Source organism: Protopterus annectens, chromosome 16.part0, assembly GCF_019279795.1.
Source record: "Protopterus annectens isolate FY-2018-M chromosome 16.part0, PAN1.0, whole genome shotgun sequence".
NCBI classification, from domain to species: domain Eukaryota; kingdom Metazoa; phylum Chordata; order Ceratodontiformes; family Protopteridae; genus Protopterus; species Protopterus annectens.
The window spans coordinates 868,104,771-868,132,231 of NC_056750.1; the positions used below are offsets into that span (position 1 = coordinate 868,104,771).

Consider the following 27,461-nt stretch of genomic DNA (forward strand, 5'->3'; position numbering starts at 1 on the left):
CAGAGGGGTAAATACAGGTGCCCAAGTGGCAGAGGACAACCACAAGCCCAGTATAAACCTCGCCAATGGGGCACTACAACTCAGAAGGGAGGAGAAGACAGGTCTCAACCCACCAGAAGGCAAACTCAGTGACTTGCACCTCAGCTGGCCAAGCAAAACTCTTTTGACAGCCCCCTTGGGGGGAAAACTAGCACTTTTTGCAGACAACTGGCACATGGTCACAAAGGACAAATGGGTCCTAGACATAATTTCATGAGGATAGAGATTCCACTTTCACACCTTGCCAATGAAAAGAGGAATGTCAAACCTGCCACAAAATCAATCGGCAGAGGCACAAAAACAAATTACAGCTCTCATGGACATGAGAGCCATTCAACAGGTACCTGCACAGGAGCAAGGACAAGCATTTTACTCAAGACTCTTCCTAGTCCCAAGAAAGGACAAAGCATGGAGACCCATTCTGGATCTTTCATTTCTGAACACCTATCTGCAAGTACCAAAATTCAAGATGCTAGCACTACAGCAGCTTCTTCCCATGCTGGGCAAGAATGCTTGGCTAGTCACTTTGGACCTCAAGGAGGCATACCTGCATGTCCCTATCAGACAAAATTGCAGAAGATACCTCCGCTTCATTGCAGGTTCAACGTATTATCAATTCTCTGCACTGCCCTTTGGCTTATCTACTGCACCCAGGGTCTTCACAAAATGCCTGGAACCAGTAATTGCATACTGCAGACAAAGAGGAATTCAAATATACCCATACCTGGACGACTGCCTTATTCAAGCAGAAAGCAAGGACATTCTTTTAAAGCATCTGGCATTTGTCAAACACCTTCTAAGTTGCCTAGGGTACACAGTAAACGAAAAGAAATCAAAACTAGTGCCCTCACAAAACATAATATTCCTGGGTGCCAGCTTGAATACAACGGCCCAGATGGCTTATCTCACGCCAGACAAGCAACGACAGCTGACTCAATATTTCAAAATAATGGCAACAAAGACCCAACTACCTGCAAGAAAAATTTTGCAGGCCTTGGGATTTATGGCATCTTGCATACTACTAATACCATTTGCAAAACTTCATATGAGGAAATTACAATGGTACCTGAAAAGTGTATGGACTCAGCACAGCCACAGCTTGGAAACAATGATACCACTCATTCCCTGCCTTCAACAGGAGTTTCTATGGTGGGCACAGGCATGTCACCTGAACAAGGGTCAGCCTTTCACCTTACCCACAGCCAGGCAAACTATGACAACAGATGCATCGGACTATGCCTTGGGAGCACACATGGCAGGGCAGTGCATTCAGGGCAAATGGACTACAGATCAGAGACACCTGAATATCAATCAAAAATAAATGCTAGCAGTGCAGAATGCCCTAACAGCTCTCAAGGACCTTCTACACCCAGGACAACTACTAATAAAGACGGACAATACCACAGTTCTGTGGTACATAAACAAGCAAGGGGGCACACATTCCTACCCTTTATGCAGGCAAGCAATGACCTTGTGGAACACTGCACTGTCTTACCAGGTACAATTACAAGCACAATTCCTGCCAGGAAAGAAAAACACATTGGCAGATGACCTAAGCAGAAACATCATGGATCCACACGAATGGAAACTAGACCCGCAAGTATTTGCAATGATAGTTCAAAAATGGGGATGCCCAGACATAAATCTGTTTGCAAGCCCCCACAACCAACAACTTCAAAAATTTTGCACAAGGACCTTCCATCCACTGGCTTGGAAAGTGGACGCCCTCTCATTCAGTTGGAAAACATTAACATTGTATGCCTTCCCTCCACTGCCTCTTCTAGCAAAGGTACTGCTGAAAGTCAGATTAGAGAGGCCACAAATGATTCTCGTTGCACCAGACTGGCCATGCCAACATTGGTATCCAATTTTAAGGAACATGGCCCATGGTCCACCATGGATTTTGCCACATATTCCTCATCTGCTCACCCAGCGAGACCATCAGATTCTACATTGCCAGCTCAAGACTTTAAACCTGGCTGCATGACAAATTACCTAAACAGCCATCCAACACCTTTATCCAAAGCTGTTATGGATGTCGTTCTGGAGGCCAAAGGCCTAAACCCCTTGATCCAAACATCCCTCAGATTCTCCAATATTTAACTGAGATGTTACACAAAGGACTTTCCTTTTCATCTATTAAGATCCACGCCTCAGCAATTTCAGCTCATTACAGCACGGATCATCCTTTATTTTCACATCCACTCCTAAGACAGTTCCTCAGAGAGGCTAAGAACTTAAGACCGCCAAGGAGAGCTCCAACACCTACTTGGGATCTCAACTTTGTTCTGGAAAAGCTTTCACTGCCGTCCTTTGAACCAGCTTTTTCAGCTGATTTAAAATTTCTTTCATGGAAAACTGCCCTACTTCTAGCAATAACCTCAGTTAGAAGAGTCTCAGAGCTACAGGCACTAATGGCAGTGGAACCTTTCATCATTTTTCATCAAGACAGAGTCTCTCTACGAAATAATCTTTCCTTTATGCCAAAGGTGGTATCCACCAAACCATTCACTTGCCCACCTTCTTCCCAAATCCCCAGAACAAAGGAGAAAGACACCTGCACTCTTTGGACATTCACAGGCTATTACGTTACTACTTGGATAAAACTAAGGCTTTCAGAAAAACTGACCAGCTTTTTGTAGCCTATGCTACAGGATCACAAGGAAAAGCTATCTCAAAACAGACCATTTAAAATGGATATGGCATTGCATACATTACTGCTACACACATCATGGGAAACCAGTACCTGCTAACATTAGGTCCCACTCCACCAGGCTACAGCTACATCAGCAGCCTTTCTCAGGGGAGTGCCAACCAAGGATATTCTGGAAGCTGCTACTTGGAGTTCAGTGCACACCTTCACCAAACACTATCACTTATACTCTAAGACTAGAGCTGGTTTTGCCACTGCAGTTTTGCAAGGCCTACTAGCTTCTTCTAACCCTGTTTGACTCCACCTCCCATCCTTAGCTTTGGGATTCAACCCAAGTGTGATAACTGCAGCAGGGTAACACGATGAACATAGTACAGTTTTGTAACTACCGTAAATGTAGATGTTCGAGTATTCACCCTGCTGCAGTCCAGGTTACCCTCCCTCCATCCCCTCTGAACTAGCTGAACTTAACTCTACCACTTTATCCTATACTACCTCTGTGGTGTATTTGCTTGTGCCTAAGGGTTTTGTTTGATTTTTATATAGCCATACATATATATATATATATATATATATATATATATATATATATATATATATATATATATATATATATATATATATATATATATATATATATATATATATATATATATATATATATATATATATATATATATAGATATATATATATATATATATATATATATATATATATATATATGCATATATATATGCATATATATATATATATATATATATGCATATATATATATATATATATATATATATATATATATATATATATATACATATATATATATATATTTTGCCTACCTATTGGGGGCACCTGACATCTGGGGCAAGAAAAACTGAAGAAAATGGCGTTGGATGCCTCTTATATACCCCTGGCACACTGACGTCAGGGAAGAAGCGACAGCAACTGACGCCGGACCAAGACTTTGGAATTGGCCGACTGCAGGACCGCTTCTGACAGGATAACCCAAGTGTGATGACTGTAGCAGGGTGAATACTCGAACATCTACATTTATGGTAGGTACAAAACTGTACTTTTTTGCAGAAAGCAGCCCATTGCAAGGAGAGATTGTAAGTCTCATATCCCCTTTCTGGCCCTGAAATATCTGTCTCCCTTTCGTATGGCCACACCTATTGCACCCTCCTTCGGTTCTGAATCCCATTCCAGATTTGATTTTCCAACCCTTTGGGCCAGCCAGCCCCAAATCTGAAGTCCCTCAGGTTGACAGCTTGCATCTTCCCTTCCATTGGTGGCCAGAGATCCCATGCTGTCTGACATAGTTATGCATATCTTCTCTCCTTCTCAGAAGCCTTCCACCAGAAAGGCATGTGGTAGTAAGTAGAAAAGCTTTATCATGTTGGCCACTTCATAGTCTGCGGATCCATTCTCTGCTCTGTTAGATGCAGTTTTAGATTTTTCAGCTGTTTGCTTTTTTGTTTTAGGGTTAGCTAGTCTACTATTAATGTTTAGCTGGCTGCAATTTCAAATTTCCATGTAGGCCAGAACCAGCTACCAGTTGCTTCTGTAAGATTGTTCAAAGCTTGATTGAAAGGTACCTTCCTTCTTAGACCTTCAGTTAAGGACCCAATTCCATCTTAGGACTTGCCTTCTCTTCCTCAAGCCTTAGTCAGCTGCTATGGACTTAAATATTTTGTTGTGGAAAACACTTTTCTTAATTGCAGTAACTTTAGCCAGAAGAGTTTCTGAACTTTAGACTTTATCCTGTACCTTGCCTTACCTTGGTTTTCACAAAGACAAGGTTTCATTGCAGACTGATCCTTCCTTTTTGATTAAGGTGGCCTCTGAGTCTAATCTGGAGCATTCGGTTTGATTCAATTGCTAGTTTCAGTAATTAGGGCTTCATTTGTTGTACTTTCATCAGTTGAGATTTTATTTAGATTGGACTAACCATATCAGGAAATCAGACCAGCATTTTGTGTCTTTCTCTAGATCTAAGCTTGGGAAAGCAGGTTCCCAAAGTAACTTTGTCCAGTTGGCTTTCTGATTTGCATTTTCTTTGTTTATAGCACAAAGGGTTTATCCCTGTCTGTCTAACTGAAAACGCATTCTATTAGAGTGTGGATACTTCAGCAGCCTTTTTTGGTCAAGCTGGCTGAGGGTAGCTATAATGGTTAAGGTGTTAACCTTACGGACATAAGGTACAGGGGTTGTTTCTCACTTTTGGGAAGCATGGCAAAGCTTAAAAAGGTCCCCTCTGCAGTCATTAGCCTAGTAATCATCCATGAACCTATTATATTTGTGGAGTGTCTGCCTGGTCAAACACTCATACCTCGATGTCCTATTGCAAACTTGACATTTAGTCTAGCTCTAGGACTTCTTTTGGCTCCACCGTCTTGCAGAATATTATCTTGTGATACCACCCAATTTGTCTGGCTGGGGAACTCTGTCCCACAGGTTGAGGTGGATGAAAAAGCAACATTGGATACTAAAGTTACACGTTGTCTTCTTCTGTCTGTCTCAACCATTCCGCCCTCTGTCCCCTTCCTATTCTCACTGGTATTTTGTGGCCATGGGAGGATCTTGTAGGGACTGTCTGAAATCTGTTGTTGATATCCTAAGGTCACAGTTTTGTTGAGGAGGACTGTTTATGCTCAGCTTATGTATGGTAGGGCAAACTTGATCTGAAGAAATACAGGCATGCAGAACATTATGGGAGAGGAGGTGGAGCTTTGAAGCTTAAGATTCTGAACTACCCACCTTGGACCCAATAACCACAGGTTGAGATAGACAGAAGGAGACAACATGGATCTAGTGTTATGGTAAGTACATAGCTTTTGTTTCTCCCTTCTTTTGGAAGTGTCCAGGGACAATTAGCACAAGTTTCCTCACAGACTGGTTTACTCACTGATGATCGGGGTCTTTCATACGCCCCTATCTCAAACTACTGACTGCCTGAATCTTTTTCCTGAGGAAGTGCAAGAGACATTAATGGAGGCAAGAAAATATTCTACTAGAAAAGTCAATATTAGTAAATGGGAAAGGTTTTTGTAGTCGGTGCCAAGAAAAGAACCGGCAGTCATTCAGGGCTTGAGTTTCTGTGGTTCTGCAGTATTTGTGTGTTACTCTCCTATGGCCTGTTACTCCTCAATAAATTTTTATCTGTTGGTCATTTCATCATGTCTGTCTGTGGATCCTCCTTTTAAATGCCGTCTTACATAAAGCTGTTTTTGAAAGGGCTGTTTGTAAGACGTTTGTGTGTTAGAAAAACAAAATCTTGTGCCATTTGAACCAGCTCAGCAGGCTGACTTGATGTTCTTGATGTGGAAAACACTGTTGCAGAGGTCTGAGCAGGACTATTTGAGGTGTATATTCTACATCATGGGTCAACCTTATCTCATTTTCCACTGTGATAGCGTTTTCTTAGGAACTAATCCTTCATTTATACCTAAAGTGGTGTCTGCGCTTACCCTCAGCCAAGCTCTGCATCTCCTGGTCTTCTTTTCAGAGCATAAAAATGAGGGAGAAAGGGTACGCCATACCTTGGATGTCCTTAGACAAGTCGGGTACCGTCTTGATAGACGTCTTTCAGAACTTCTGATCAGCTGATGTCCTTCCATGTCACTGTTGCAGTATTCTTCACTAAAGGGATCCCTTGCCCATAGGTGGCCCAACATCCAACCAGTATACCAAAGCCTTAGGTTTTCAAGCATGTCAAACATCACACGTATGCTACCCCCTCATGGCATAGCACATGAAGGTGATGTACATACCTCAGAACGTCTATGCCACCTGTCCAGATGCCATCTTTGATCATCGATCTGAACACTCCTTTGTGTTCGTTACCAAGCCGTTTTCAGAAACCCATTTGGGTTTTTTTCTCTTATATTTTCTTTTTATTTGCGAGTTTATATGTCATCCAGAAAGGGAAAAAGTCAGTGTAGGAGACATGTTCCCATAAGGTCTGTCATGAGCAGCGTCTTTTTTTTTTTTTTTTAACTTTAAGTGCTTTTCTTGCTTGAGTTGTAAAGTGTTCGTCCCCAAGACCCTTCGTAGTTGTTTCTCCTCCTTGTCCATCTACCTAGAGACCCAGTGTCTTAAGCTGTTGGTGCAGGGTGTGATGGTGGAATCTTACCATCCCAAGGGTCAGCCATCTGCCAAGAATATAATCAAAAACGTTAGGTCAATTTCAGCTGCTGTACTGCCTTCCCCAGACATCTCTCTGATGGCTGGTGAAAGCCTGGAAGAAGGATTATCCGGTTATTCTCTTGGATTCCTCTCCTGAGATTCTGTCAGAGGCCTGCATATATCCAGCTTCTTGCATGTCCTCGGAGGTTCAGCAGATGTCCAATGCAGATGTTGGGGGGGTCTTGACTGATCATATCTGAGGGATTGAGGGACATTCCTCATATTCTTTTGTCATCAAGGGTCCGAACCTCCTAAGGTCTTTTGGGCTGACATCCTTTTAAAGAAGAAGCAGAAAACTAAACATATTTCCCCTGCTCCCAAAGAACCTCAGTGTGAATGGTAGGATTTTACACAGTGGTTGTTTAATATATTCATGGACTTGAAGCCTCCTCAGGGAGTTTCTGCCCCCCAAGTGATCTACTCCCCTTAAGAGGCTTAGGGAGCCAGACTGTTCTGATGAGGAATTGAACTTTGGGTAAGAGTCCTTAGCTTACTCCTCTCAGATTCCTTCTCCTTTTGACTATGGTTCTGAGGAGGAGGATTCCATTAGTCCTGATTCTCCCTTTGAGGAACTTGTTTTTGAGGATTCTCTGTCTCGAATGGTGGTATTTTTTAAATCGGACTGTGATGTCCTTCAAGGATGCATCTGCAGTCATAACATATGGGTTGTCCTGCCTCAGGCAGCCCTTCGGTCGGCCGGATTCCAAAGTCTGGGTCTGGCCTTGGCTGATGTCGCACTCTCCCCGACGTCAGAGCGTCTGGGGTATAAAAGCATCAGCCAATGCCATTTTCCTCAGTCTTTCTTGCCGTGCGGTGCCCGAAGCAGAAGCTGTTCGCAAGTGCCAGTCGGTCAGATCCAGTGAATTCAGCTACCGAAGACTTCGAAAAAAGCTAAGTACCCCTTTGGGGACTCTTTCTTGCCTCAGCCGATGTCAGACAAAGTAAATAATTGTTTAACTTATGGGAAACAAATACCTCATAAGGATTTCCATTCCTACTGCCTTCCTTGCTTAGGCCCAGACCACGATGTATCGGCTTGTTTAGCCTGTGCTTCCTTCAATCGACGAACTCTTAGACGTCGGTCGGAGTTTGCGGAGGAATTTTTTGGAGCCGCTTTTGCTTATAAAATGCCGTCGGAGACTCTGACTTCGCATATGATGAAAAAACGGAAGGAAAAGGACCGACACTCGCGGCCCGCAGTTTCGGCTGAAACCACAGCTAGGCCTACCGCGAGTGTCTCGGTTTCGGCCGAAACAGAGTCCTCGCAGATTCCTTCTTCCGAAACCATCCATACGACCACCGAGGCCCGGGAGGCCCCGGCTGAGTCTGCTACAGAACTTCCTACCGAGACCAGTTGTCAGGAAATGTCCGACACCATACCTTTGGACATTTCTACTCCTGCACGTGGGGCAGCTAGGCCCCCTGCTTCTTGTCCATTAAGGCCTTTTCAAGGGCTAAAGCTGCCAAGCAATCAAAAGCTTTGCCTACCAAAACTACCTCCCAGAGGCCTTCCTCCAGTTCACAGATCCTCAGCCTTGCTGAGGACCTTATTTCCTTAATTAGGGGTTCACAACCCCACCGAGACAGGTCCTCTCACCCTCCTCCGGACAAAAGGCCCAGGACTGACCCCTCTGACCCACACTCTTCAGATGATTCCACTGATGGGTTTGAGTTGTCAGACCACCAGGAAGGGGCTTACTCGCCTTATGAGGATTCAGATGCTGAGGAATCTATCCCTTCGGCCTCCCCTCCTGAAGAGTTTTCCTTTGGTGAGACTCTACACTCCATGAGAGAGCATTTTCAATGGCAAGGTCAGGGTTTCTCTGATTCTAGAAAAAGATTAAGGACCTTTTTGCATTTGCCTCAACATAGGCCCTTAGCTATACCTCCTGTTCTGAATGTAATTGATGATGTGTACAATGATGTCAGTACAGCCCCTGATACTCTTCCTCCGGCCCCTGCCAAACCTGACAGATACTACAGGGTCCCGGATTCTCATTTCCATCTGTATAAAGCCCATTCTGCAGACCCAGAAACTATTTCTCAGGGCCCTAAAGGGGTTGCGGCCGCTACTGCCAAAAATCCTCTACCCTCTGAAAGAGAGTCTAGAGCTTTAGAGAGAGATGGGAAAAGAAGGTATACACTTCTGCAACTCTTTCCGTCAGGGCATTAAATTGTCAATTTCATATGATACAGTACCAAGAGTATTTGTTAGATGAACTGAATAAGAAACTTTCTTCTCCTGAACCCCTAGACCGTAAATCCCTTCAGGATTTGGTACACAATTCACAACAGGTTAGTAACCATTTCTTAAAATGTGGCTATGATGCACTGGAGGCTTCATTTAGATCAGCTATGACTGGGGCAGTTATTCGCAGGCATGCCTGGCTGAAGGAACAATCTTTGCCAGACCATGTTAAAGCTAAACTCCTGGATGCTCCAATGGAGAAACAAAATTTATTTGGCTCCTCTGCTCTGGAGATCTTAAAAAAGGTTGAAGAAAAGGCAAAATCTGTGCAAACAGTTAAAGATTTCCTGCAAGTACAACCACCGAGATACAGCAGAAACTGGCCTACTAAGAATTGGTCCTTTCCAGACTCGGACAGCGCCCAGAGAGGCAGGAACAGGCGCCCTAGAGGCAGAGGTCAATCGAAGGGCTCCTACAGAGGCCGTCAGTGGCAGCCTGCCAACCAGAGGAGTAGTGCAACAACAACAACCACTACACCAGGACAGGCTCAATGACTTAACTCTGATTCCGCCTACCAGGGATCAACTGGAAGCACCCTTGGGCGGAAAGCTGGCTTTATTCTCAAAAAACTGGCATTATATTACAAAGCATACATGGACACTGCAAATAATAGACCAAGGATACAGGTTCCACTTCCACACTTTCCCAAAAAGAAGCGGAATGCCAAACCTTCCACCAAATCAGAGGGCAGAGGCTTTAAGACAGATCAACAATTTACTTCAGTTGAAAGCTATAGAAAAGGTACCATGTTCAGAACAAGGCCGAGGATTTTACTCTTGTACCAAGAAAAGAAAGTCAATGGAGACCTATTCTCGACCTGTCCGCACTAAACACTTATCTCATTGTGCCAAAATTCAAGATGCTGACCCTACAGCAACTTCTTCCCATGTTGGGCAAGGAGTCTTGGCTGGTGACTCTAGATCTCAAGGAGGCATACCTGCATGTCCCTATTCGACCAAGTTGCAGAAGACACCTCAGATTTATTGCAGGATCAGAGCATTATCAGTTCTCAGCATTGCCCTTTGGCTTATCTACTGCGCCCAGAGTATTCACAAAATGCCTGGCATCAGTAATTGCACATTGCAGACTACAGGGAATTCAAATTTACCCATACCTGGACGACTGCCTACTACAAGCGGACAACAAGGGAAAATTGCTAAAGGACCTGGCCTATGCCATGCACCTGCTACAGACCTTGGGATACACAGTCAACATCCAAAAGTCAAGACTACTACCATCCCAAAGGATAACCTTTTTGGGTGCAGATCTGGACACAACCACCCAAATGGCCTTTCTCACAGAAGAAAAACAAAAACAACTGCCAGATTACTTCATGATTCTGACAAGACAAACTCAGCTTACTGCAAGGAAAATCCTGCAGGCCCTGGGTTACATGGCATCCTGCATAATTCTGATACCAGAATTATGGTGCCAAAGCCATGGCCTGAAGTTAAAGGCCAAAAAATGTACAGTCATACCCTTCGGGAAAAACAAGGTAACCCCAAGCTACCATATAGGTGGCAATTCACTAAGCATAGAAGAGGTCATCAGGGACCTGGGGACCCAGGTTGACAGTGGCCTTTCTTTTGACACTCATGTTGCTAAAGTGGTTAGAAAGACCTTCTACATTGCCCACCTGATCATGAAGGGATTCACATCCAGATCTAGTGAGGTCATTGTTCCCCTGTACTCTTCACTTATCAGACCAGTGATCGAGTACAATGCCCCATTCGGGATGTATCTCACCCGACATCTGCAGCAATTGGAGAGACCCCAAAAGTTCCTCACCAAAAGGATAAAGGGACTCCAAAATCTGTCATATGCTGCCAGATTGAAGAAAGTCCAGCTCTGTTCAGTTGCATACCGTCTGCTTAGAGGTGACATGTGCCTGACATACAAGGCCATGTCCAACCCGGAATTAATGGACATGCTCCACCTCAAAAAATCCAAATCCACCAAAACCACTAAAGCAAGCAACTTAAACCTTAGCACGGATATAAATAGGACGTGCTGGAGGGATAGATTTATCACTCAGAGACTCCCTATGCTGTGGAATAAAATCCCGATCCATGTGAGGCAGAGCACCTCGCTGGCTCTGTTCAAGAGCCATCTTGACCTGTGGATGGGAGATCGTAGGTTTATCCCAGGAATCATCTCTGTGTCACTGCTGGACAGAGGCACAACAAACTAATGGGCACAGTATTTTTTCATATAAGGGGTGTCGTGAGCCACAAAAATTTGGGCTAGGCTTATAAATGCCTTAGGGCAGATAGCCTAGTATAAACCTATGAACCACATGCCAGGCTGCATATGAGGAAATTACAATGGTACCTAAGGAGTGTTTGGTCTCAACACAGTCGCAGTTTAGAAACCATGATACCAATCATTCCATGCCTTCAAAAGGAATTCTTCTGGTGTGCTCAGGCCTGCCAGGCCAACAGAGGGTTGCCTTTCAACAAACCAAAAACAGGGCAGACCATCACCACGGACGCCTCAGACCGAGGATGGGGAGCACACATGGATGACAAATGTATCCAAGGCCTATGGCCTCAAGGACAGCTAAGCATGCACATAAACCAAAAAGAAATGCTGGCAGTGAGGCATGCAATCGAGGCCTTCAAACCCTTCCTCCAACAAAGCCATCTTTTTAATAAGGACAGACAACACCACGGTCATGTGGTACATAAACAAGCAGGGAGGCGCACACTCTTACCCTCTATGCCGGATGGCTATGAATCTGTGGGAACTATGCTTGAATCTCAATATCCAACTACAGTCCCAATTCGTGCCAGGGAAAGAAAATACACTGGCGGACAGCTTAAGCAGAACTACCATGGATGCACACGAATGGATGCTGCACCCAGACATCTTCCAACTCATAGCAAAGACATGGGGAATGCCGGAGGTAGACCTGTTCGCCTCCCCACTCAACCATCAACTGAAGACATTCTGCTCAAGGACATACCACCCACAAGCTTGGAGGGTGGACTCTCTCTCTTTCAGCTGGAAAGCCCTAATAGTATATGCCTTCCCACCTCTCCCATTGATGTACAAGGTTCTACTGAAGATCAGGGAGGAACAGCCAAAAGTGATACTAATAGCTCCAGACTGGCCAAGACAACACTGGTATCCATTATTGAGAAGCATGTCTCAGGCATAATCATGGCCTCTCCCCCTATGGCCTCTTCTTCTGACGCAGAACAATTTCAAGACCCTGCATCCCAACTTGAAAACATTGCAGCTAGCTGCCTGGAAAATTCCTTAAATCCAAATCCAACTGTTTTATCTCAGAGGGCAAAGGACATTATCTTGGAGGCTCGCAGGCCTTCCACAAGGAAGACTTACTCAGCTAAATGGAAGAGATTTCTCATTTGGAGCGCATCAAAAGGCTCAGATGTCACAGTGGCAAACATGACACATATCCTAGAATACTTAGCAGAATTGTTCCACAATGGCCTGTCCTATTCTTCCATTAAGATTCATGCTTCAGCCATTTCAGCAGAATACAATGTGGATCCACCTATCTTCTCGCACCCTCTCCACAGACAATTTCTGAGAGGGATAAAAAATATTAAACCCCCAAGAAGACCCCCTCTACCTGCTTGGGATCTCAACTTTGTGCTGGAGAAACTGATGCTTCCTCCTTTTGAACCAGCAGCATCGGCGGATCTACAGTTTCTGTCTTGGAAAACTGCATTCCTTCTGGCAATCACTTCAGCAAGAAGAGTATCTGAGTTACAAGCATTAATGGCAGTGCAGCCATTTCTTATTTTCCACCAGGACAGAGTTTCACTAAGAACCAATCCTACTTTTATGCCAAAGGTGGTATCTAGGGTATCCTTGAACCAAGCTATTCACTTGCCTACTTTCTTCCCTAATCCACAGAATAGAGGGGAAAAACTTTTGCACACCCTGGATATACACAGACAACTACGCTACTACTTGGACAGAACAAAAAATAGCAGAAAAACTGACCAACTTTTTGTAGCATATGCTACTGGGGTGCAAGGAAGAGCAATTTCCAAACAGACAATTTCAAAATGGATAGGAAATTGCATTCGATTTTGCTACTCCTTTCATGGAAAGACAGTTCCTGAAAACATCAGGCCTCATTCCACAAGGGCCACAGCCACCACTACAGCCTTCCTACGAGGGGTGGCTACCAAGGACATTTTAGAAGCTGCTACTTGGAGCTCCGTGCATACATTTGCCAAGCATTACAATCTACCTTTGTACTCCAGATCCAGAGCAGGTTTTGCTACTGCAGTCCTGCAGGGGATCTTAACTACACCATCCTTTTCTTAGTACCTCCTCCCCCAGATTGGCTATGGTATTCTATCCATATGTTATGACTGCAGATGCATCCTTGAAGGACATAGTACAGTTTTGTACCTACCATAAATGTAGATGTCCGATAGGTATGCATCTGCAGTCAGGATTACCCTCCCTCCTACCCCTCTGTGATATTCCTAGGGTACTTACCCCTCTTTTAGCTAGCTGGGGGAATCTATTATGGTGTATTTGTTTGTTTATACATGTATATAATTTTGCAAATGTTTGGAAATTTTCAGCATTTATCCAAATTTATCCTTCCTAGAGGGCACTTGGCATCTGGGGCAAGAAAAACTGAGGAAAATGGCGTTGGCTGATGCTTTTATACCCCAGACGCTCTGACGTCGGGGAGAGTGCGACATCAGCCGAGGCCAGACCCAGACTTTGGAATCCGGCCGACCGAAGGGTTGCCTAGGCAGGACAACCCATATGTTATGACTGCAGATGCATACCTATCGGACATCTACATTTATGGTAGGTACAAAACTGTACTTTTTCATGTTTCTGACATCCAGAAAAGGTATTATGAGCGCCTCCAGATGGAATCCCCTAAGCCCTCTGTTGTTCCTCTCATCCTGGCTGCCCTCTTGGACACTTTTTTTGTGGCTTCTAAGGCTCCTGATTCCCGATCTCCAGCCCCTAAAAAGCCTGACAGGTTTTATGAGGTACTTCTTTACAAATGTCCTGCTGACTTCTCCAATGTATCTGTTTCTTTTAACAAACTTTTCAAGCTCTTGCCTTCTACTAAATTACTCCCTTCTGACAAGGAAAGTAGCACAGTGGAAAGGCTGGACAGAAAGGTGTATACTGCTGCTAACCTGGTCTTTCAGGCTATTACTTATCAGACCTATATGACCAGGTATGTCTTAGCTTGTCTTTCTCAGGCCTGTCAGGTTTTGTCTTACCTTCCTGATTCTGAGAGGAAGGATTTACTCCTCTCTTTGTTGGACTCCTCTTCTCAAGCGTCTCACCGTTCTTTTAAATGTAATTATGATGCAGCTGGTGGTGCTTCTAGAGCTGCTGCTCTTGGTTTTGTGTTGACACTTTACTCTTGGCTTCACCGCCAACCTTTGCCTGATATTAAGGCTAAATTGATGGATGCTTCCCTTGATAATAAACATCTTTTTTGGTTCTGCAGCTGCTGAGCTTTTTAAGTCCCTACAAGAAAAGGGCAAGGCCTTGCAGGAAGGAATTGAAATGTATTTTTGTTTCTCTTATTCCTAAATTTCAGAGCAGTTATCCTTCAATGTCAACCTTTGTGAGTAGACAGTTTTGCCTTCCTTCCAAAAGTAAAAAGGTTTCTAGACAGGCTCCTACTAAATCTACTCAGACGCCCAACTACTCAAAAGCCTCCTTTTCCAGACAAGCCAGGTTCTGTCCAGCTGTTTGCTTCTGCTTCTCCACATCCTGAGTCAGACTCCTTTGTCATTTTATCCCTCCTTGTCTCTTGCAAACTGGTTAAAGATCACTCAGAATTTTTGGGTTCTGTGCATAATCAGTTTGGGATGCTTCATGGTGTGGAAATCCCTTCCTCCTTTTCTGGGCATTCCCCAACTTCCTTAGGAACAGCTGCTCTTTTCTCTAAATGTACTTCAGGGCCTTTTGTTTCAATGCACCGTCCAAGCAGCTTCTGCTCCTCAGAAGGGGAAGGGGGTTTGTATCAGAATGTTTTTGGTTCACAGGAAAGAAGTCACCAGAAGGCCAATTCTGGGCCTTTACAAACCGAACACCTTTCTGAAGATCCCGTCTTTTTGGATACTGCCCTTCAGACTCTTCTTCTGCCTACTTTCATGGTTTCTCTGGATTTCAAGGATGCTTATCTTCACACTCCTATTCCTCCCTGTTTCAGGAAGTATTTGCATTTCTCTTTCTTCCTTTGGTCTTTCTACTGCCCCAAGGGTCTTCACCAAATGCCTTCCTGCTGTGATTGCCTTTTGCAGGATGAGGGGGATGCAAATCTTTCCTTACCTGGATGGCCTGCTCATTCAGGCTTCCTCCCCAGAGACCCTGTTTCAGCGCCTTCACTATTCTGTTTGCCTCTTACAAACTCTAGGGTTTACAATAAACTTCCAGAAATCCTTCCTGACTTCTCAGGATCATGTTTTTTTGTTGCAGGCTCCAGACCATTCCTATGCTGGCTTCCCTGCCTCCACTCAAAGCTCTTGCTCTAATTTACTTTTTTCACTCTCTTCTTCCTCAGGTCTCTGTTATGGTCAGAAAGTTTCTAAGGGCTCTGGGATTCATGGCCTCCACCATTCCTATGCTTCCTCTATCCAGACTACAAATGGGAAAGCTACAGAGGTTCCTAAAGTCAGTATAGATCCAACACTGTCATCCTTTAGACTTTCTAGTCCCTCTTCTTTAATGCCTCAAACTAAAGCTTCAGTGATGGATTTATCAGCTGTCTCTCAACCCAGGGTTTCCTTTTCAGTCCACATTCCCTTCTCAGGAATTTTTTCGGATGCCTCAGACATGGGATGGAGTGCTTCTTTTGGTCCTTTCAAGGTGCAGTATTTCTGGCTCATTTGTCAGAGGTCGGACCACATCAACATCAAGAGATGAGAGCTCTCCTTCTGGTCCTTTAAGCCTTTTTATACCTTTTTTCTTACAGGGCTTCTCAAAATCTTTACAGACAATACCATAGTGATGTGGTACATCAACAAGCAAGGGAAGACATGATCCTACCTCCTCTGCAGACTACCAATTCAGTATCAGGTGACTGTTCAGGCTGTTTGTAGTCCTTCAGAGCAAACATTGTGGCAGACTGCCCCAAGTCCTCTGCCCTGGAATGTAGGATACCCTGTCTTTTTCTTGGAAGGGGATCTTTGTTTATACCTTCCCTCCCCTTCTTCTCATTTCAAGGGCCCTGCTTAAGATGGAATGAGACTCCAAAATCTTGTTGATGACTCCATTTTGGCCCAGACAGCATTGGTTCCCTCTTCTTCTGCACCTAGCCAAGGGCAATCACAGCAAGTTACCTCACAGGGTGGACCTACTCAAGACAAGGGACCTCTCATTCATTCTCACTTGTCCACTCTTTAGCTGACACTGTGGGTGATAGGGTTTTGATCTCTTTTTAGGCACCCTTTTCTGAGGACTTGCTTTGAGTTCTGCAGTTGGCCAGAAAAAACACTACCAGGAAATCCTCTTTGTCCAAATGGATGATATTTTCTGTCTGATGCCTTGCTCGTAACAAGGTTCCACTTTTGTGGATATTCTACTAGCTCTGTTTTATTTGTATGAATTGCTGCATGCTGAGTTAGCATATTCTTCTGTTAAAGCTCAACTGTCATTTATTTCTGCTTGTCTGCCTTTGTCTCCTCTTCTGGCCTCTAGGTTTGAGGTCAAACAATTTTTAAAGGCATTCTTTATATTTAGGCATCCCAGAAATCAGTTTCTTCCTTCCTGGAACCTTAATTTTGTTCTTGAAAAATCGACTCGGGGCTCCTTTTGAGCCTGTGGCTTCAGCTTCCATACATGGAAGACTGTTCTTCTGGCTCTTACTTCAGCTAAGAGGGCATCTAAGCTTCAGGCCCTTATGGCTGTGCCTCCTTTTTTGTTTTCTCATAGGGACGGAGTGTCTGTTCGTACTAATCCTTAATCTGAAGTTGTCTTCATTTGGTCTTCAGCCTGTAGTACTCTGATCTGGCACAGTTGCCTTTTCAGCATTAGATCTGAGCTCCAAGCTCCTTCCTTACCCATAATGCCCCTTTCTCCCCAGATCTCATTTGCCAGGCTAGCATAAGCATTATGATCCACTGCTCTGAGCTTCTATTTGGGTAAGTGACTATATTTTTGTATGTTTTCTGCCTTCCTTTTTACTTAAATTTCTCTTTTCTATCATTTCTACCATCCACACCCTTGTGCTGTTTGTCAGTAAAAATAAATAAATAAATAAAACCTTTTCTCTCCTTTCTGAAGTGTGTGCGCATGTGTTCTGGTTGAGTCTGTCTGCTGCGGCTATGTCTGAGACCCCCAAAGCAGGCTTTAGAAAGTGCACGGAGTGTGGCCATAAGCTCTCCCCAGCTCTCTATACATAGTATGCTTAGGGGTTTCCCATCTTGAGTCGTCCTTGTTCCATCTGCGTGGGCTTCAACCCCCCCCCCCCCCCGCGCATTGATGGACAGGAGGAACAAGCTAATTTTAAGATGCCTTCTTCCCCCTCCTACCACCGGGGCCCAGGCCTCCTCAATCCCAACTACTACTACTACTGCTTCTTCTGTCTCTGCCCTAGCCTCTGAGACTCAACCTCCCGCCAAGATGTCTGGGGATGGGGACAAGCATAAACACAGGGACAGGCCTAAGAAGCGATTCCCTGATTGCCCGACTCAGCTGGTCCTCTGGCCAAGGTCTGCTCCATCCCATGACCGGAGTCTCCTCAGCTTCGTTCCCCTCGCTTCTCCCTGGACCTTCAGATCATTCGCCGGCCCCAGCTTCACCTCACTGACCTCCTGGCCAGTATTGGTGGCCTCATCGTCCCGATCCACCCGCAGCTTTTCCGAAGCGGAAGTGGACAGGATGATGTGGAAATTTATCCACATTCAGATACAGTTGAGAGTCTTGCCTGCCCCGTCTCCCTCTGGAGGGGGGCATGCACTCTGCATTCCTACCAATTACTCCTTCTCTGATCTGGCCCCCGGTTTTGAAGCCTTCAGATCTGAGTACTCCCGGTGTCGAGGGGTTGGCGCGGATGGTACCTTGTACCTCGATGCCTACCATTACCTTGAGTAGGTCAGATCCAATGAGCTCGGATCCATCCAGCTCTTGGAGCCATAACCTTGGCGCCAGATCCAAGGGGATGGTATTGGCTCCGAGCCTTTCAGAGCAGAGCCTTCCAGTTGGAATCTTGGTGCCTAGAGGTTCAACTCTTACTCCTCCGTTGATCCAGAGAATGGCAGACCCATATGTACTCCCTTCTCAGATGGTTCGCTCTCCTTCTGCCTTCAGTGTGGTGGAGAGGGTTCTCTTGATACCATCGAGACCCTTAACTATCTCTTCTTTGGAGTCTGCCCTGGCTTCTTTAGTTTCTGGTATAGATTCCAACTTCCTGCTACCTCAGGGATAGCCTGCTGCCTCTCTGCCCCAGGGAGCTCCCACACGGGAGCAGCCAGATGTTTTTGAGTCTTCCCCAGAAACTCCCCCTGAGGAGGTGCATTGAAAACATATAAGCAAAAGGAGGCACATTGACTGCCCACCAGAGTCCCTCATGGAGGACACCGATTTGGAGGAAGGCGAGCCCCCCCCCCCCGAGGATGTCTACTTTGGAGACATCATGGCATCCTTCGTCAGCAAGGGGGGTAGTCTTCCCAGAAACCCAACTCGGATGAATCGGTGTTCCTGGAGGCATTTGGCACAGGACCCTTTACATTCTGGGTGTCCCCTCCCGTGGATCAACTTTTGGATCTAATTACATCATGGGCATGGAAGAAACCAGTTACAGTGGAGCTGTTCCCCACATGCACCAACAAGGTCTTGAGTGCTCCCACAGATAGGAAGCACTGGACCAAGGGATCCCCCATAGATGCCGTGGTACTGGCAGTGGCCACTAAGGAGGAGCTTGTGCAAAAGAGCTCCACAGTCCATCCACCAGACCGAGAGTCCAGGATAATGGAGCGCTTTGAGAAGCGGGTGTATGCTTCAGCCATGTTTTCGGTATGTGCACTGAATTATATGGCACACGTAATTAGACTCCAGCGAGACTTTGTCAAGGAGATCACTGGGTTTACCCCAGGGTCCATGATGGCAGAGGACCAGAAGGTTTTTCCTTTTCTCGCATGGCCACCCTCACGTCGATTGCTGACACCTCTATGCGGCTTCTCTCTCATGTTACTAAGTGCGCCACTAGTGCTGCCGGAACAGGCGTTGTCATCAGATGCCACACCTGGCTCCAACTCTTGCTTTCTCAGAACCCCTTAAGTCGTCCTTTACTAACGCCCATAAGATGATTCCATCCTCTTTGGAAAGTTGGTACCTGACACTCTTGTCCAGAGCGAGGAGGACAGGAAGACTGTCTGCTGTCGGGATCTGCTTCTCCACCTCCCAGCGAACCTTTTTGAGGAATTAGCGGGGGCAAAGAAGATGTGGTTCTGAAAGTCTCAGAGCTACTCCCAGGATGGTCAGGACTCGCCTTCCTCTAGAGGCACAGGGGGATTCGATAGACCCCACCTCGAGGCAGGGGGTCTGAGGAATCAGGGGTCTCGAGAACCTTTCTTGGACAGACCCGTGCACCAGCCCTGGAGGGTTGCCTGGCTGCTCAGCTCTGCAGGCAGTCAGGGGATGCCTCTCGCTACACCCAATAGCCTGGGAGTCTGTCACGAATGATCGTTGGGTGTTGCATATCATATCCAGAGGCTATTCTGTCCCGGACGTTCCACCCATGCAAATGGAGGAAGCAGCACTGGAAATTGCAAAGCTGCTAGAAAAACAAGTCATCCAGCGTATCCCCCCAGACCAGACCGAATTAGGCATTTATTCCAGATTATTTTTGGTGCCAAAGAAGACGGGGGACTTGAGACCCATTCGGGATCTCACCATCGTAAATCTGTCAATTGCCAAGACAAAATTCCCGATGGTCACTCTTTCAATCTATCCTGCCCTTTCTGCAGGAGAGCAATTGGATCAGCTCAGTTGACCTTCAAGATGTGTACTAACACATCAAAATGGACAGGCACTCTCGAAGGTTCCTCCGGTTTTGGCTGGAAGCCAGTCATTACCAGCTCAGAGCGCACCCCTTTGTTCTCACCACAGCCCCCAGGGTGTTCACCAAAGTGATGGCAGTGGTAGCAGCTCATCTGAGACTACAGGGATTCCAGGTCTTCCCCTACCTGGATGACTGGCTTCTTGCTGCCCCTTCCAAGCAAGGGATTCCTTTCACTTAGCCCACCTGTTGGGAATAACCATTAAACTCAACAAATCTTTACTGTCCTCTGTTCAAATGCTACATTTCATTGGAGCTTGGTTGGACATGAGTCAAACCATGGTCTTCCTAACCTCAGAGAGAATCCAGTCTCTCAAACTACATGTCTGCTGTATTCTTCAAGCTCAGCTGCCGATGGTGGAATTGGAATTATGGGCGTTAGGGTCCATGAGCACTCTCCTACCTTTGGCTCGGTTACACATACGGGTACTTCAATAGACCCTTGCAGTTCAGTGGTCCATGCTAGATCTTCCGTTGTCTCATCTTGTTCAGGTATCTCAGGTGTGCAGGGACTCTCTTCTGTGGTGGACTCATTCCATTTTCTTCTGCCTCCCCCCTTGGCCATGGTGACCACCTGCTGGGGGAGGGCACAGCTTGGGAAGGATAGTCCAAGGTACGTGGTTCCCCCTTCGAGACTCAATTGCATATCAGTGTCCTGAAGATGAGGGTGGTGCCCCTAGCATTGCAAGCTCTCCACGCCCATCTTCCTCTAGGGACAATTGCTATCCAGCCGGACAATATGTCTGTGGTCTGATACATCAACAAGCAGTTGAACCAGTTCTTATGCCCTGTGTCAAGAGGCCATGAGAGTGTGGGAGTGGGCAATCTCCACTGGACATTTTCTGGTGGCAGTGCACATTCCTGGGAGGTCCAGCATTCTAGCCGACAGGCTCAGAAAGTTTATACTGATGCCTTATGGGTTGTCACTGAATCGTTTGGTAGCGAAACAGATTTTTCTCAAGTGGGGGCAGCTTTGCTCCAATCTCTTCTTCTCTACTTCTAATGCGAAGTGCAACAAGTTTTTCAGTCTGAACCCCCCTTCAGGGGGAAGCCCCCAGAGGCACTCTGATTCATGCTTGGCCCTCCATTCTTCTGTAGGCATATCCTCCTCTGCCCCTAATACCAAAATTTCTTCAGAAACTCGCAGGCTGGGGAGTTCTGTCATCGCCCCATTCTGGCCTCACCAAGTATGGTTCCCCTCTCTGTGGTCTCATGTTGTGTGTCTGCCTTGGACGTTGGATCCAATTCCAGATCTCATCTCTCATCCCTCAGGCATTCCCCATCCAGACCTGATCATTCTGAAACTCACTGCTTGGCTTCTCCAGTTCCCATGATAGTCAGTACTCCTGGGTTATCCTCACCGGTCAAAAGAACTTTGGTTGCGGTTCATTAATCTTCTACTAGGAAGGTTTATTCCAGTAAGTGGAAACATTTTTCTATTTGGGTTTCTCAGCGTGACCTTAAACCCCTTCTATTTGGGCTTCTCAGCATGACTTACACCCCGTCACTGCTCCGGTTCAGGCAGTTTTAGAATTTTTAGCAAGTATTTTTCAGCACAGTGCCAGTTCTTCTATGGTCAAGTTCCAACTGGCAGCTATATTTAACTTTCATGTAGGTGACAATATGGCTTCTTTAGCTTCTTCTAAAAGCTTTGTAAAGCCTTTGTGAAAGGCACCTTTTTACTTCGGCAACCGGTTAAGGACCCAACACCTCTCTGGGATCTCATGCTAGTTCTGCAAGCTTTGGTCTTGCCCCCCTTTGAGCCTGCAGCCTCAGTGGATTTAATTTCTGTCCTGGAAGATGGCTTTCTTGGTTACTATTACATCTGCCAAAAGGGTTTTGGAGCTTCAGGCATTGTCAGTCAAGCCTCCCTATTCGGTATTTTATAAAGACAGGCTGTCATTGCATAGTTAATCCATCCTTTCTTCCTGAAGTAGTTTTGGAAGCCAATATTAATCAAGTGATTAATCTCTCGGTTTTCTTTCCAAATTTTCAAAATAAGGGAGAGTACAAACTCCACTTGTTGGATGTACACAGAAAGTTAATTTTTTACCTGCATAAGACTAAATCATTTCATAAGTCTGAGCAACTTTTTATTTCCTATTCTAAGCCCTTTTTAGGGAAACCAGTGTTGAAGGTCACCATTGCCCGTTGGATTTCTCAGTGCATTTCCCTGGCATATACAGCTAGAGTTTAACCCTGCCAGGTCATATTAAGGCGCATTCCACTAGACTTATGGCTACTTCAGCTGCCTTCTGGTCCAGCATTTCTCTTGATGACATTTGTTCTGCGACTACTTGGGCTTTTTCACATACTTTCATCTTGCATTACAAGTTGGACATTCTATCTAAGAACGAATTCTCTCTGCCATGCTCCAGAATATCTTTCCATGAGGGCCTCCAAGGTGTTTAGTAGCTGGGGACTCTGTCCCACAGGCTGAAGACCAAATGAAGACAACAACTTCAGATATTATGTACTCACCATAACGTTCCATCTCAGTTGTTGCTCTTCATTTGTCTTCAACCATCCCTCCCTCCTTCCCCCTGCCTTGTGTAGGCTGTGTGGTGGTCTGGCCAGAAGAGGACTGGTCACCATATGGGTATGCCTTTGTTCTCCTCTGCTTGCTTAGGGAGATCCTTGTCATGGAATAAGTTTTTGGATCAGATTGGGATGCTATGGTGGGCAGCAAACTCGATCTGATGGGAGGAGGGAGACAGGGGCACTATGGGTAGGGTAGGGGTTTGGAGATCAGATCAGATGCTGTAAAGGTGGCTGAGTTGGATCTGCGCCTGATCCGAGTAATACAGGTTGAAGAGAAATGAAGAGCAACAACTCAGATAGAATGTTATGGTGAGCGCATAACTTTTTTTTTTTTTTGCCCAAGGTGGTTAATGAATTGTCTCTTAATCAGTCTATTAATTTGTCCACATTTTTTCTTTGCAGTCTGCTAGTGAGAAGGTTCTTCATACCTTGGATTTGCTTAGACACATCAGGTATTATCTGGATAAGACTAAGGCTATTCGCAAGTCTGAGCAACTTTTAATTTAATTTCATCCTAGATTTCTAGGTTTGGCTGTTTCTAAACAGACTGTGTTTCTTCATGGGTCTCTAAGCCGATTTCTTTGTTACTCCTTTCATGGGAAAAGACTTTCCGTTTCTATAAAGACTTATTCTACCAGGGCTGTGGCTTGCTCTTGTGTTTTTCAGAGGCTTGGATGCCAATTCCATCCTGGATGCTGACACAGTGATACGGAAGGACATAGTACATTTGTGTAAAATCTTACTATAACAGTAGATGTCCTTCTCTTCACTGTTGCAGTGTTCACTTCCTCCCTTCTCTCAATCTTTTTTTTTCCTTCTGGACACACATGTTCCTACTTTTCTCTTTGGACTGTTGTTCCTCCTCAGGCTTTTCAGTTCTGAGGTATGTACATCACGTTTTATGCCCTACACCATGTGCGGGGAGCATATGTGTCACATACAATGTCCTTGAATACCTAAGGTTTTGGTATAGTGGCCGGACATTGGGTTACCCTTGGCAGGGTATCCTGTTAGTAAAGAATACTTCAACAGTGAATAAGAAGGACATCTACTGTTATAGTAAGATTTTGCATAACTGTACTTTCATTTCTTGTGAAGGCAAGAAAAAAAAACGGACTATTTCAAAGTGGTTGTATCATGCTATTAGCTTTTGTTATACCCACCACAATAAAACAATTCCAGTCAGGGTCAAGGTTCACTGTACAAGGACCTTGGCTTCATCTCTGGCTTTTTGGAAAGGGTTGGATTTGAGTTGTATTCTAGGAGCAGCAAGTTAGTCCCACTTTTACAAAGCACTATAATCTAGATAACATCTGCAGGTCTAGGGCAGGCTTTGCTAGGACTATTCTGCAGGGGCTGCTGGACTCTCATCTTTCCTTCTTCCTGCCATGTTAAGCTCTGGTAATCTACCCATTGAGTTAAGGCTACTGCAGTAGTGATGCATATGAAGCAGTTGTCTAAGTACACTTACCCTAAGAGTGGATGTTCGAATGATCACTGCTGCAGCACCTTCTACCTCCTTCCTCTCCCTTATGTGTGTTTTTTTTTTTTTTTTTTTTTTTTTTTTTTTTAATGCCATGTTGTGGACTTTTTTGCTGTTTTCTTAGCAATGTTCTCTCAGGGCTTTAGCCTACCTTTGTGTTAGCATGAAAGCACTGAAGGGCTTGGCACCCAAACCTGACATTTAGCCAACTCATCTCGAGCTGACTTAATAGTGTGAAAGGTGCCCTGAAAGCTTTGGAAGTTGGCTAGATGTTATATCCCATATTGCTTAGGCTACTGCAGCAGTGATTATTCGAACATACATTGTCATGGTAGGTTTACTTAAACGACTGTACTTTCTACGTAAATTAGAAGTACGCTCTGGGATACGTAACCGGAGGAAGAAATTTTAACCACTAAAATTAATGAACTAGAGCAACAGCTGTTTAAAGAATACACTGAGCCAATTATACATGATCTTTTTGACAATATACTAGATTGTGTTTCTGCATACGAACGTAAATTCTTTCAGCAGAAACAAAGTAAAGTTTCAAGAGACATACAGGACTTTAAAACAGGACACGTTTTTGTCTGGGAAAGACGTATCCCAGAGCGTACTTCTAATTTACGTAGTGGGCAAGAAAGTTTGGCTCCCAAACAGCATTTAACTTCGTTGAGAACTAACAAGGTGCCATTGTCTGCTGCAACTGCCTCTAATTCAACTAATAATGTAGGAGAAGCCTTGACTGTTGGTATTGAAAGCAATGGCCTTGACACTATACCTGTTGATACCAGTTCTTTTACTGGTTCAGTTGCTATTAATGATGAACTAACCACATGTAATGACTCTTTGGATGTTATACATATAACTCATAACAGCATGAATCCAAGTGTGAATTTGTATCCTATTGTTAATGTCGTTAATAAGAAAAGTAAGTCTTTAAATGATCAGGAACAGGTTGTTAGACCAAAGGTGAATGATAACAATAAAGGGACAGCTATAAATTTATCCTTCCCTTTGGCAATACGCCAGGAGAAGAATTTAAACAGAGTACGCTCAGTCAGTCAAGGGAGACAAAAAAGAAAGCTGTCAGGAGAGTTACCAAACAATACGACGTTGAAGAAAATGTGGACAAATCACAACAAGAATTAATATACAATTTGTCTAGCATTCCTTTATCACAAAATGATATTAATTTATTAATTAAAGGTTTGAGTTTCATCCCTCATAGTAATAGTACATTGGATGAGACTATTATAGATGTGAGAATGTTTTGTAGACATGTTATGCTTAAATATATTTACAATGATACTGCTATAAATGACGCTAGCAAGGAAGCAACTACTAACATGAATAGGTTTGTATTTAAGAATTTAAGTGAATATATTCCAGTCAATCATCCCTTACTTGAGGCATATTTACGAACCACAGAAGATGAAATATATAATTATTTTCATAAAAATAGTGTAAACAATTTAAAGTATATACCTCATAATAATTTGTCATATCAAGAAAGGAAGAGCCTTTATAATCTAAGAAATTATTTAAATATTATAATAAGGCCAGCAGACAAAGGCTCAGGTATAGTGGTACTGGACACTACACATTATCAAACTGAAATGTTTACTATGTTGAATGATATTTTTTATATAAGAATTGATTTTACCAAGGCCCATGATATGTGTGTATATGTACATAATATTTTAACAGATATTTATAGAAGTAAATTAATAGATAAAAATGAGTTTGATTATTTATATATTAAGATGCCCACCATTCCAGTCATACATGGATTGCCCAAAATACACAAGAGCATAACTAAGCCGTCCATGAGACCAATAGTCTCTGGGCAGGGATGGGTTACCGAGCATTTGTCAGTTTTTATAGAGAAACATCTAAGGTGCATATTAAATAATAATAAATGTGTGTTACGTGATTCCAAGTAGTTTTTAATAGATTTATATCATACCACTAATCAAATGGAAACTATAGAAAATTTAATTCTAGTAACTTTTGATATTCAATCATTATTCACAGTTATCCCAAACAAACTTGGTTTAACCTATGTTAACAATTATCTTTTGAAACATAGCACATATAGTAATACACTGATTGATTTACTAGTACATTTCCTTGAACTAGTTTTAGAAAATAATATTTTTATTTTCAATGATAACATTTACCAACAATTAGATGGCGTAGCTATGGGCACTCCATGTGCCAATAGCTACGCCAATATGTTCCTAGCCTATTGGGAAGAACATTTATTACTTGAAGAACCTATGTATCAGAAATATGTACAATTCTATAGACGTTTTGTGGATGACGTGTTTGTTTTGTGGAATGGAAGCATAGATGAACTGAACAATTTCACTATGACTATGAACAATATAACACCATGTTTAAAGTTCACAATGAATTACTCACAAATGAAGATTGAATTTCTAGACTTATATGTAGAGAAATTAGATTGTGGTATGTTTAATACAGGAATTTTTAGAAAATCATGTTATAGGAATACATTATTATTTAGAACTAGTATGCATCCTAGACATGTTTTTAGCAATATAATGAAAGGGCAGACCTTAAGAATGTCTAGGCTTAATTCAAATGATAAAGGTTTTTTAACAGATGTAAATGATCTGAAAGAGAAATTTGCTGAGAGAGGTTATAAATCTGATGAGGTTAACAAGCAAATTAATAATGTATTGACTTTACGCTCAACAACAGGTACCCCATATTTTGGGCCCCAATCTGAGATGACCAGTGATGCTAAAGTCATATCTGAAGTAACTACCAAGTTTCTGACTTCATACACAGCAGATAATAAACAGGTTAGAGACATTATTTCTAAGAATTGGAATATATTACAAGCTGATGAGTTAACAACGATTGTAGGTAAAACTCCATCCTTTACATATAGGAACAAAAAGAATCTTAAGAGATTATTATGCTATCCATCAAAGAAAGATATGTATTTGCGTGACAACTATTATACGAAAGCTTGTGGGCATTGTAATTTTTGTCCGTTGATAGACTCTAGCATAATATCTATACATCCAGATACACATATGGAAATATATACTCAAGTTAATGCTGACTGTATGACTTCAGATGTTGTATATCTTGCTGTTTGTGAATTATGTTCTTGTTTTTATGTTGGAAAAAACAATAGGGTTTTGCGAGATAGAATAAGGGAACATTGTTATAACATAAAGAAAGGCAATATACAGAATGCCTTGGCCAAACATGTGATGCAAACAAATTCTGAACATAAATTTAGGT

The 27,461-nt window shown here is 43.8% G+C and overlaps 1 protein-coding gene across 5 annotated transcripts in view; it reads left to right on the plus strand.

The window, feature by feature from the left end:
* Nucleotides 1-27,461, plus strand: part of LOC122790457 (DNA repair protein SWI5 homolog) — a 1,611,811-nt gene that overhangs the window by 664,607 nt on the left and 919,743 nt on the right. For 4 of the 5 annotated variants that reach the window (XM_044058000.1, XM_044058001.1, XM_044058004.1 and 1 more), the window contains exon 1: nucleotides 26,912-27,010. The exons of the other annotated variant lie outside the window; for it this stretch is intronic. In XM_044058000.1, coding sequence (XP_043913935.1) covers nucleotides 26,936-27,010 — 75 coding nt within the window. In that variant the 5' untranslated portion in view covers nucleotides 26,912-26,935. Of the gene's footprint in view, nucleotides 1-26,911; nucleotides 27,011-27,461 lie in introns of those variants that run through there. 5 annotated transcript variants of the gene reach the window in all.